This window comes from Fundulus heteroclitus, chromosome 4, assembly GCF_011125445.2.
Source record: "Fundulus heteroclitus isolate FHET01 chromosome 4, MU-UCD_Fhet_4.1, whole genome shotgun sequence".
NCBI lineage: Eukaryota > Metazoa > Chordata > Actinopteri > Cyprinodontiformes > Fundulidae > Fundulus > Fundulus heteroclitus.
In genome coordinates, this window is record NC_046364.1 from 12820406 (window position 1) to 12833890 (window position 13485).

The following is a 13485-nucleotide window of genomic DNA, read 5'->3' on the forward strand; positions in this document are numbered from 1 at the left end:
CTAGATGAGTTCACAGCAATTTGCACGCACATGCTTTGGCAAACGTCATACAGTAGTCTAGGCGATATCAAACCATGTGCATGGACTATTTGTCAGACAGCTGACAAAAAAAAAAAAAAAAAAAAAAAAAAAAAACATCAGGAAGTATTACATTCTATCCAATACAGTTTACCCAGTTATTCCAGGTAAAGACACCAACCAAACACAAACAAGAGCCAAAACTAGTCTTACAGAACTATTCACAGTTGACCAATTTAGGCATAAACAACTAAATCTTTGTGATTTTCTTCCTGTCGGTTTTTCCTTGAGCAATTATGTGTGGTTTTTTTTGTTGTTGTTTTTTTTTGTATTTGTCATGCAGCCTGTCTAAACAGCTAAAGTATTTTATATTCAGTTTGCTAATCTAACATACTCTGCCAGCCCTTGGGTTTCATTAGTTCCTAGCATCTGGCAGCCCTCCCACATCCCCAATGAGAAAACTTCAATTACATTCTCTCTCTGAAAGTCCTCGGTCCAGAGCCATATTGAGCACAGCTCATCACGGCGCCGAGGCAATACTTCGCTGATTTACATTCAGTTGTTCACGCAGTTCAGCAGCACAGCAGGGTTTGCGGCACAAAGACAGCACACAGGATTCACATGTAGAGATCACTGCCTTATCCTGGATTGCTGTAGGTGCTTTAATACCAGGATCATTTGATTTTCCCAAAGAGGTCTGATGTGGAACAGTAATGTTCATTCCCAAACTCCAAATAACCAAATTCCTGTCTAAGGAATCTTTTTCCTTAGACAGGATTTTCCACATTCACCCTGAGCAGAAGGGCTGTCCCAATTCTCTTTGTGGCATACAGGAAAGGCAAAGGAGTAAAACTGTCAAGCGAATAAAACTTAAACGTTTCATCAGCAAACATTTTTTAAAAAGGAAAAACGTGCGACTTGATTTATATCGATTGTATTCTTTGATATTATTGCCTGCTCTTTTCAACAAACAGAAAATAGGGAATGTATCATCATGTTTCTATGTTACAACTATTTTATTTTCAAAACAAAAACAGTGCAATGCACAGCTCCGTGTATTTCGTAAGACCAAATGCATGTCTAATTCTACATTCTTGGAATGTAGAATTAGACAACCCAGAAAACCTTTGGAGGTTTTCTGGGTTTGTGTCCCCAGAAGGGGACCCACACTGCAAAAACGGAACTAAAAATAAGTAAAATGTTCTTAAAATTTGTGTTTTTGTCCTTGATTTGAGCAGGTAAATAAGATGATCTGCCAATAGAATAAGATTTTTGCACTTAAAATAGGAACAATTCATCTCCATCATCTTATTTCAAGTGCAGTATATCTAATTATCTTATTTTAGGGGTCAAAATACTCATTCCATTGGCAGATAATCTTATTTACCTGCTCAAATCAAGGACAAAAACACAAATTTTAAGAACATTTTACTTATTTTTAGATCCGTTTTTGCAGTGCAGGATTGGCTGGAGGGAATGCACGTCTCTTCTGGCCTGGGAACATTATGGCATCCCCAAGTATGGCGAGGAAATGACTGCCAAGGAGAGGGATGTGTGGGTCTCCCTTCCAAACTACCTACCCTGATGATGGCCATTACGAGATGAAGGCCTGGGCAAAGGAGTAGGGTTACTAGAAAATCTTTCATGGTCTAGGTAATAGTGTTTTACATTCAATATCCAATAACTAATTTAGCGAGGACCGGTACGGTAACTCTGGATGTAAACACCAAAAGTCTACACAGGGTTTTTTGGAACTTCCTTAAACTTTCTGGATGATTCTAATTCATGCCAGCTATAGCTGGGACATTGGATTACTTTCCTCTCATACTTAGACAATACTCAGAAAACCACATTGTTTCAAAGGTTGTCAATTTCTTTAAGAATCCCTGGAGAATCGGCCCCGAACGCATAATAGGCAGTGCAGCAAAGTGTTGCCCTCCACTAAACTAAAATACACTGAACTTTCAATGACAGCACCGGTCCTTGAAGAGAGATGAAGCAGGAGGCCTAAGTCAAATCAATGAGAGAAATCAAATGAAAATATTTCCAAAGGATATGTAATGAATTTTGAAAAAACATATATATATATTCTTTTGAAAAAGAGTTTCTGTACAGTACGCGTGACTCATTTTGTAGTTCATGGTTGTGTGTGGGGGCAGGAACACCATCCAAGGATTTGTTTTTCTGGCATTGTGCAAGTGAGAAACAACGATGTTTACCTTTCTGTAAGCTAAACTAAAAATAAATGACTGTGGAGCCTTAAACATGAAGGTCAGTTATAATACAGTATCAAAAACCAATTTCTACTCTTTTGTCAGATCCATTTATCAAATCCATTTTTTTTTTTACAATTACATTGTGTGGCCTTGGTGAACCTACACGCTAAAGCTGTGGCCTCTCTTTATGAAATGGGACGGAGAAGTGAAGATGCTGAGGTAAAGCATAAAAGAGTCAGATAAGTGCAAAAATTATGAAATTAACTTAAGGTTGGTCTGCTCTACCAGACGGATCCATATGAGAAACATCTTCCCTTGCAGGCTGCACACATTGCATTGAGGAAACGCTTGAGAGCCGCTTGCCTCGTTGCCAAGAAAGTGACAATGATCTGCATCCAAAAACTGTGGCAGACAGAAAGGTTTTACTTCCAAATCAATCCAGCAACTCATGACTTTAATGGCGCTATTAGAAGGCGAGAGGTTGCTGCTGTTTCTAGCCGGGCCAGATTTATGATCTAGTCCATACTTTTGTCATTAGGTTTGAGCCTAACAGTCTGATCAGTGGTTCCTTCATCAAACACCACAGCTTACCAGCCACATTTTTCTTGACAGTCACTTTTACTGAAACTACTGCAACATAATAAAAAAAAAGACAGAAGACATTTAGAAATGTTGTATTATCCATTGAACTGGAAGAGGCTAAACAAAGAGTGGTGAAGCTTTAAAAATAAAAAAGAACAGCATAGAGCTGAAGGGCAAAATACTTGGCATTGTGTTAGCATAACCAATAGACCAGAAATTATTACAAGCTGGGTTTTTTTTATATATTTTGGCTCTACTGGTGAATAATGCTTGAATGAAGCGGGTTACTATGTAGGCTACAAATGGCTTACAAAGTGGAGCAATCAAAGCTAAGAGGGAATCTTAGCAAACTGTAGGTACAGTAGGTGCATATCAGGGAAGCTGCTTTGTAGACTACAATAACTACGAGAAGTGCTCCTTTACAATCTGACATTCAGGCATAAATTATCTTTAAGAAAGCTGTAACAAACAAAATGAAACACATCAAACTAAAAAAAAACAGAGGAAAAGGTTGCAAGATAAACAGGTAAGTAGAAATAAAAACACTAAAAGTAAAAAAAAAATAAAGACTTGTTGTTGGTTGGTTCACAGTCGCATGATTTGTGCGTCTCCCCCTGTGCTAGTTCTCTTTAATTTATCGTCATTTTAGGTAGAAACAGTTGAGCCCAAAATTATTCATACCCCCTTCAGATTTAGATCGAAAACAATCCTTTAATTTTATCAACATGAGTCTCCTGACTGGAAGTAATATGAATGTTCTGGGCAGCCTAACCAGCGTGGAGTATTCGATGTAGAAGTGGTGGAGGGAATTAAAGACTGAAGTGATGGCAATGAGCCTTTTTAAGGACTTTCAGAACATCTCAAAGGATTACTTGTCAAAAATGGCAGGGAAAAATTGAAGCAATTATGAGAAGGGTTTGATTGCTGTAATGACAATGAAGGTTTAATTTTCCATTAATTGTTGAGAATGGTGTAAAATATGTTTAACATGTCATTTGTTGTTAAAGTCAAGAAACTGAGATATATTGTCTTTTTTTTTCTTAAAATTTTACACACAATACACAAGTTGTATATAGTCTTTTGATCTTTTGGGAAATGCTTTTGTCATTTCATACTGGAAACAAACTTCTTGGCTGAATGAAAATAACCAAATCTACCAGGGGTCTAAATTATTAATAATAATGGTAATGATAATCAAATCATCATCTTTATTGTCAATGCAACAGAAATTCCAATGAAATTTGTCTTCTGCATTTAACCCACTCCTTAGGGAGCAGTGGGCTGCCATTGTGCGGCGCCTGCGGGGGAATTCTGGGACTAAGGGTCTTGCTCAGGGACCCAGAGTGGCAGTCTGTGGTATTCAAACCCAGAAGCTCCAGGACACAGTGCTCCAACCACTTAACCACCACTCCCCCCCAGACTAAATTAATTTGGGCTTATTTGTTTCAGTTTACTAAGAGCGTGAAAACAAGTTAGAAACAATTTCAAAGCTGACCAATAATAAGGCTCTCCCTCAGAAACGCTGCATATTGCCACAGCAAACCGTGAAACATAGTCGGTCATGTTTCCTAGATCAGGGCAGTTGGGTTACATAATCTGATCTTGTTTACACTGAATAAATGTTAATGATCTGTAGAGCCAAGACAATCATTTAAAAAAATTACATCCCAGCACAATATTAACAGTTTAATTCAGCGAAATCATTCATGTGCAAACTGAGAACAGCCAAACTATTATGTGAAGGTAATTTTACACAAGCAGCCAGTTCCTTTGAATGCTACTCTGCTTTTGATTAAGAAAAATGAGACATTTTGTGTCAGAGAATAGAACGTTTTAATGCTTAATATGCTGCATTGGGAAGTAGGAGAGGCATTTTTTTTTAAAGTAGTACAGTTAGTTTGCAGCCTCTTAAATGAAATGGAGAGAGAAGAAGAGACAGTCCACATACATCAAACTAAGCATTTTTTTTTTTGTTAAAGTAGTACAGCTCAACTATGCATGCTGTAATTAAGAATACAGTGATTGAAATATGTAAAATTAATGTAAAATGCCAGGGAGAAAGAAAAGGAAGGATTCTCAAGCCTTGATTACAGCGTAAAGCATCAAGCGTCTCAATAACATAGTCCAGGTCCCTTATTCAAGAAATTGAAAGGCTTTAAAGCAAATAAAAGAGTTTTAATTGAAAGATTTGAATGCATGTACGAAAACGTTAAGGCACTATAGGAATAAAACACAACACTTTTTAAAATATGGAATTAGTAAACAGACAGCACCTCAAGAGGGAAGGTCAGTAACAATTAATAGATTAATTAATTTCGGTCTATACCTCACAGTGTTGCTCGTCAGCGACACTCGCAATGAGTCTAGACAGGCAAACAGGCGTTCGTCCGTCACCCCTGACTTCAGCTCGTTGAGGAATTCCTGAGGAGATATCTGATAGCTTTTCTTCAGGCTACCCTGAAAAAGATGAAAGAAGAAAAATAAGAATAATATCCCCTATACAGTCATGGACACAATTGTTGGCACACCTCTGGAAGAAAATCCCACAATGGTCACTGAATTGGCTTGAAACTGACAAAAGTAATAATAAATAAAAATGTATTGAAAATTAACCAATGAAAATCAGACATCGCTTTTGAATCAACAGAATCATTTAAAAAAATTTAAATAAACTAATGAAACAAGCCTGGACAAAAATGAAGGCACCTGTAACTCAATATTTTCCTGTGCATGCTTTTGGAGGCAATCACTGCAGTCAAACTATTTCTGCATCTATCAATGAGACCTCTGCGCCTGTCGACAGGTATTTCTGTCCACTCCTCGCCAGCTTTAGTTCTCTCAGGTTTGAAGGGTGCCTTCTCCAAACGACGGGCCTGCACAGATCTGAGACACCCAGTACCAGATGCAGCAAAGCAGCCCAGATCATAACCAAGTCTCCTCCGTGTTGCAGAGTAGCGACAGTGTTCTTCTCAAGGTTGGCTTTATTTTGCCGTCTGTGAACATGGAGCTGATGTGCCTTGCCAAAAAGCTCCAGTTTTATCTCATCTGTCCAAAACAACATCCTCCCAGATGATTTGTGGCTTCATGATATGCTTTGTGGCAAATGTATTAATATAATGTATATTTATGATAATTTATTATTACTAAGTTAAGTTATTTCAGTGACATCGTGTTTGTAGTGCTTCGGCAAACTGCATTGGCAACCTTCCACATGATTTTAAAATCTTTATTCAAATACGTGTTCTTAAAATTATGTACATGGACAGCAATAAAGGTGCTTATAAACGTGCTTATAAACGGCTATAAATGCGAAACCATTTATAATGAATTTGTATCAGCAGAGGGGGGGGGAAGGTAAAACAGTTTTGCTCAACAAACAACACTTCTGATGGGTTGTACAATTCTGCATAAGCTTTTTTTTTTTTTTTTTTTACAACAACCATAAATCATTCAAGTTTGACTTTTTTTAAATGTCAAACAGCCTTTTGAAGAAAAAAAAAAAAGAGAGACAAAAGAATTTATATCTAGAAACAAGCTTGAAATAATTTTGAAATAAGGACAGTACTTCAAAAGCGCTCAAAATATCAGTGGGTGCAGTTTAAAGGATATTTACGAGGCATCGCTTCACAGGAGCATCCTCTGACCTGCCCCACAGTGGGTAACTTCCACTGCAGGAGCGTCTCAGCGTGTCTTGCCTGTGTAGAAGATGCTCGGCTCCCAGTCGACAGAGAGAAAGAATAATGGATCAGCTGGAGCACAGCTGCTTTAGCCACCCACACTCAACCCCAGGACAAAGTTTTCAGGATGATCCCGTGTTCAAAATATGTGCTGAGACCAATAATAACACACAAAAAAGTACTTAAATGTAAATGTACATTTTGTTGTTGTTAAAGAAAACACAATAGTGAAAGAAAAATTAAGTGTTTTAAGAATATTGTAAATCTTAGACTTTCAAATATGAGCATCGGGTAGAAATTCGACCATGTGAACTGGTTTTACTGAGTGCAGCAGTCGTCTTTTATCTCTTCTTTTTCCATTTTCACTTTTTCAAAAAGAACAAGCATGAGGACTTGCAAATTTCAGCTGTGCCACAAGGTTGTTTTTTTTCTGTGTCTCCATTGGAGAGTAGGTGCTTTCTTCATGGTGCCCTTGCAATAACAACATTCTTATTCAGAGCTGTTCTTACCTTGACCGTGTGATAAATCTTGTAGGATTTCGTTTGATTTTTTTTGCTGTTATCCTTGAGTTTTGAGGGGAAAAAAAATGTTTTACTTTCTTGAGAGAAGCCAGCCTTGTCACTAACTAGACTTTTCAGCTTTCTATAGGGCAGAGATGCCCATATTTCCAAGTTCATGAGATTAAATAAAACATTTGACTCCAAATTGGCTTGGAAAAAGAGAAATACACAGTCTCTTCAATGCAGTGCCTTGCCAAAGCGTTGCCCCCCTTGGTTTTTTTATCCATTTTGTTTCATTTTAGCCTGTAATTTAAATGCTTTCCAACTTTATTTTCAATGAGATGGATCTGCAAAAAGTAGTCTAATTTGGGGAAATGAGAAAATAACTTTTGCACATACCAATTATCAATGTTTTCTATTTATCCACCCCCTTCACTATGAAGCCCTTTAAAAGTTGTATTGCAACCAATTAGCTTCAAAAGTCACAAATTTATGGAAAATAAATACACCTTTGTGCAAATCTAAGCCTCACATGATCTGTTAGTATAAACACACCTTTCCTGAAAGGAGGCTGCATCACCACTAACCACGAGGCATCACACCATCAAGACTAAGGAGCTCCTCAGACAAGTAAAGGACAAAGTTGTTGAGAAGTACAAGTCAGAATGGAGTTATATCTTCAAATGGAAAGCACATGGTACCACAAGAAAACTGTCAAGAGAGGGCCATCCACCAGAGCTCACAGACAGGGCAAAGAAGGCATTAATCAGAGAGGCGGCACAGAGACCAAAGGTAACCCTGAACCCTGTCAGATGAGACTATGATTTTACTTTTTGGAAAAGATTGATGGTGCTAATTGTAGGGATACTCTTGAGCAAAACCTGTCTGCAGTCATTTAAGGCTGGGAGGGAGGGTCACCTTTAATTCCAGGTTTTGAGGCAAGAAAAAATAAAACAAGGGGGGCTGAATAATTTGGCAGCACACTGCACATCAGATTGTGTTGACCTACGTTTGTGAGCCATCAACTATCCTTGATGGATATGCAAAGTTTTATTTTTATTTTTTACACAAGTATCTAACAAAATTTTCCTTTCCATTTATTACCTCTTCTAAAATAAAAAATAATAATCCAAGCAGCAAACAGTAAATTGATGAATTATTTTCCTCAAAAGGGAGGATGACACTTTTTAATCACCCTTTTCTCATTCAGACTCAACTGCTATCTGAATTCTTTGTCTGGGAATTTTTTTTGTCATCACTTTGCCAGCCACCCGCTTCACCACATGGTGGCAGAGCAGCAGTCGCAGTGGGCGGCTGATCTCCACGCGATCACGGACCGAGCGGCACACAGGGTCCTTCCTTCCAACAGCCATCAGACGACATAACAACTTAGTGGATAGTGAAATGTTGGGTTTTACACTGGTGAGCTTTTGAGATACTTGAATTTCCCCTAAGGGATCAATAAAGTATTTATTTATCTATCCATGTAAAGTTGCATGTATTGTGGACCTACAATGAACGAAAAATAATGATGATGTTTCAAATGTTTCATTTTGTCTCTTTTTTAAAGCCGTTGGATACCTGATCATTTGCATTTAAGGACAGGCACTGTGTTGTACATCTTCTGTTGCTGATATAGGGTTATTTGTTACTTGATATAGGAGAAAATTATAATGAACTACGCTTCAATTATTTTAGAAACAGATAATTACAGCATTTATTTGCAATCACCATAGCAATAATGTACTGACCAATAAACTGAGCAGTTATTACACTGTAATTAAAACAAAAAAAATAGTGAAACAAGATACTTTAAAATATAATCAAAATTTTAGTTTATCTTCAAAATGTTTTTTTTTTTTATATCTTTCTTTTGGTCACCAAGGGAAAGAGAACATAAATACTCAAATCAACACCATATGGTGCCAGTTGATATTTTAAACACGGGTGGAAAACAAGATTTAGAATCAGAATCAGCTTTAATCACCAAGTTGGTTCACTCAGCAAGGACTCTGGATCCACTTTGCCCTCAATTAAGACATTTTAGTAAAGAAGTACAAAAATGGAAAATAAAATAAAAAATTCTTGTAAATATGCCTATTTCTACAAAAAGAAGACCTGGCGCAAATAAGCATGATATCAATCTTGACATTCTGAAGTGTTCATCAGACAGCCAAGGGGAAGATACAGTGTCTGTGGTAGCTGGTTTTTGTAAATAGTAATCTATAGCACAGACGTAATGGTAAAAGTCTAAACAGTTTGTGTGCAGGATGTGTGTGGTCTGCAGAGATGTTAGCAGCCCTTTTCCTGACCCCAGACCTGAACAAGCTCTGAATGCAGGGGGGTTGAAGTCAGGACTTGTCCTGTTTTGTGGACGAGTCAAACCACACAGGATGTGCACAAAACAGATCGCATAACAGCCGTTTAGATGTTCTGACCACACTGGTGGACCAGCTGATCCATCTCCTGTCTATTTACAGACTTGTTACCATGATGAATGGGGACAAGGTTTTTGTGTCAGAGTGAGATGTGGACGAGTTGGTGAAAAGTGTGAATGGCTGCTCTTAAGGTTTCTCAAAGCATTCCCAAACTGTAGCAGGTTCTTTAGCTGAGAAGCTGTTTTTTTTTTTATCTTCTCGCTGTAGTTCCTCTTAGCTGCCTTGGATGTCTATGATGAGTTTGTTCCTGGCCTGCTTACAGAGGACCTGGATCCCCACTGCTGTAAGTCTCTTCCTTGTTCCTACTGATCTTCCTGAGATGTGAAAGTGAACCACGGCTTATTGTTATAAGTGTGAAAGCTCTTGCTTTGCACACAGATGTCCACTCCAATCTGTGTAGGTCAAACATGCCTGTAACACCTGCTTGGACCCAACGGTCCCACGTTGGAACACTCCTCAGAGGCTTAGAGGTTGTTTTTGTTTTTGCCTACAGGCTGTGCTCACAAAACAAGGTTGTGGCAGCAGATCTGCAGAAGTCAGAGTTTTTTAAAAGTTAACTAGCATCACTTTGTCATTTTCTTACTCGGGGAGCTGCTATTAGCCAAGTTGATTGAAGGCAAGGGTGATTGGCAGTCTTCATTACCAAAGCTTTATGAGCTCATCTATCCTTTTCCTTGCATGAATCTCAGGTGATATCCATCAAGTGCTGCTGCACCAACAACCAAGATATCAGTAAAGTTGAAGAATGGAGAAAATGCCTAGAGAGGACTGTTTGGTAATTTGGAGATCTTCTTCAGTGAAGTGGGTCACCGACTGGTGGCACAGAGCAGAATAAACAGAAAAAAAAGAGAGAGGAGAAACATCGAGGCTCCCATCTGCAGGGCATCTTGTTAGTAGTAGTACCGTTATAGGGTCGAGGACTAAAGCTGTTACCTTGAAATGTATTTCTCAATTTCCCAACATTGTTCTTTCCTTAAGGAAAATATTTTGTACTAAAGATTTTGCTCTTGTTGGTCTGATGGTCTCTAAATAAACACCACATCAAACGCAATCTACAGAGTAATTAATTTCTTTCAATGAGTTATTGAAGTTATCTAAAGCTCTGTGCATTCTTTTTTATTATTTAAAAGATAAACACAACAAAGTCTGAGTTGAATTGTAAATATTCTGTGAAATAAACTAAGGAAGATCTCTGAAGGTCTTGGCGTGTTCAAAGGCAAAACTGAGTAAAACACAATTTCCTGCACAGCAAGGGCACTCCAGACAAATCAAACCAGGGGTCGTCTAGAGGTACAGTGGTTATTTCAAGTCAACTACTGCCACACACACACAGTCCGAGGTCAGCAATTATTTTGAGTAACAGCTTACCTGGAAAGTGTTTCTTAAGAGGGCCATCTACCAAATTCGTAAGACAGAGCCTTGTGAAAGTGCCTTTTTTGACTTTTATTTATTTCTTTTGTCTCCTTATAGGATGAAACTAACATGGATGTTTTAGGATTTTATGCAAGGAATCCAGAAAAAGAAATGAAAAACGATAAAGTGTTACATAATTAAAATAACCCTGAAATAAATTTTCAAACTCGATGTATTAAAAATACACAGTTCTATTTGAAATTATGTGTATAAAGGTACTCTTCATAATGTAAAACTGTAAAATGAATTACTGAGAATTTAATGTATTTTTTTGTTGATGTTTTATTTTTATAAATAAAGTATCCATATATGGAATCTCATGGCGTAGAATAATTGACATCATGGTGTGTGATATTACATGGTAGGCAAGCATTAAAGCTAGAATATATGCATTTATTCCCTTTACTGGCATCAGAATCACTGCAGGCCCTAATGCATATAAATAAGTAGCATTCAAAATGAGATACAGAATCAAAAGACAATCCTAGTTATCAAAGTTATCGTAGAACCCATGGAGAGCTCAGGATCACCGACACCAGACAGTCCACTTTTTCTGACCAGCAGATGTTAACTACTCCTAAAAAACTGGACCATACAAGCTTTGCCTGGCCGATACCAATTCTTGGTCTTCTTTGAGGTCTGGATTTACAATTGCAATTTATTATATGCTATTCAACCTCCACTTTAGTCCAAACATAGGCTTTTAGAAACTTGAAAAAAGGCTGAAAAAGATCAGTTTCTCTTCAAACATATATCTTTGATCAATTATCAGCCTCATTTACAGATCTGTCAGGATAAAATAAAAAGAAACTGATAATTTTCAGGCATCAAAAAGCCTATGTTTAGACTAAAAGTATTGGGTCATAAGAGAATAACACATGAAAAGAAGAAATGTCCATTAGGTTCATTGATAGTATTGAATTAAAGAGATAATAACATAATTGCAAGATTATTTCCATTTATGCAGCCAAGCATAGCTCCCTAACATTTATCAATATTTCCTTAAACCCAAAAATAACATCACAGCATTCGTGGTTGTTCATGAATTTGTAGGCTGAAAACGGTGGAGGTTTGAAATTTTAGTACACTTAAAGGGTAACTCAACCCCAAATTTTTTTGGCAATAAACTGTTAACATGATTGTCTTATAGTACTGTCTACATATCCTGGTCATTATTTTTGAAAAATTTGTGCATATTTGTTGAAATCCTACTTTTGTGTCTAAAATCGTCAGTGTGGCGCCCTCCTAGGGTTAAACGGTGGTCTTGCATTGAATTTTGAATTAACGTTACTTTCGGTAGATGTGACTTAATTTTGATGTAGGAGAGCTCCATCTTGTGTTTCCTAGCGAGCACTGTTGCACTTTTTAAACCCTCTGACGACTTTCTTTTCCTTCAAAAAAAGCCACTACAAACAAATCTACCAGCTTCTTATGAATTATTGGCAAATATACGTGAAAGCAACCAATTGTTCTGCTGTTAGCGTCTTGAGGCAGCAGGGAAGGGGCTGCTATGAGACCACGGTGAAGCTGGTTTTGGGTTGGACGTTGGATATCTGCGCTCTGTGGATTCAACAGCCAGCAGACAGAGAGCGGCAGCCTCTGATCAGCCTCCCTGTATCGGCTCAAACAGGAGGCAGACACTGCTGAAGCCACAGAGCGTGAATGTCCACCGTCCAACCTAGAACCAACTTCACTGCTGTTGCTGTCAACTTCCCTCTCTAGATCAACCATGCTTCGTGTCCACGTTACAAATGAATCATGAAGCACAAAGCTGCCGGTGATCCTGTCTGGATTACAAAGCGGAAATAAATATGATGATATATAACTGGACCAATCCTGTCCTCCACTGTCTCTGCAGCATCGGGTCCGGGCTTCACTGAGTCAGCGCCTTGAACCAGCAGCTCAAACTGAAAAAGCTCAGCCACGCTGGGCTCCTGAAGCCTCCCTGACCTCCGGGACGAGGGGGGGTGAAAAATCCTCCACCTCAAAAGACTGAACTGTGGTTACTACCAGCATAACTCTGCTCACTCTCCGTGATTCAATACGGCAAAGGAAGCTTACTGCTGCTTTCCCCCCATCCTGAACGCAGCCCCCTCCCCTACCGTTGCAAACATATGCCCGCCTACTTTGGTGGAGTTTTTCCAAGTTAGTCTGGGGACAGGATTATGCTTTTACATGGGGGTGAGTTACACTTTTAGAATTAAATAAATAAATAATAATAAATAAATAAATAAAGGGTTTTTTTTGTATCTGACCAGTCAATGTGTGATCAGAGACAATCAAGGGAAAAATGTTCAATTAGGACTTCTTTTCCAAATTGAAGTGTGTAATATATATATATATATATATATAGATATATATATATCTATATATATATATAATATATATATATATATAATATAATATATATTATAGATATATATAATATATATATATATATATATATATATAATAAATAAAAAACAAGCTAGATGGCAAAACTTGAAAGACTTACTGTTTTTGAGGAAGCAAAAAACATACTGGATGACCATTTCTCGCTTTGTGTTGAGGTCTTTTTCCCTCAAAGGAGCCTTTTTGTCCTCATTCAAGTTCATGTCCTCCTGGTGGAAAATAGGAGGAAAAGGTTTTGTTCAAAAACAAA

General features: G+C 37.8%; 1 protein-coding gene across 6 annotated transcripts in view; it reads right to left on the reverse strand.

Moving 5' to 3' along the window:
- Positions 1–13444, reverse strand: part of LOC105933805 (protein diaphanous homolog 3) — a gene marked incomplete at its 5' end in the record, with an annotated part of 217759 nt that extends 204315 nt beyond the window's left edge. For all 6 annotated transcript variants that reach the window (XM_036136077.1, XM_036136076.1, XM_036136074.1 and 3 more), the window contains 2 exon segments: positions 5143–5273; positions 13339–13444. In XM_036136077.1, the coding sequence (XP_035991970.1) occupies positions 5143–5273; positions 13339–13362 (155 nt within the window).
- Between the last annotated feature and the right edge of the window lie 41 nt (positions 13445–13485).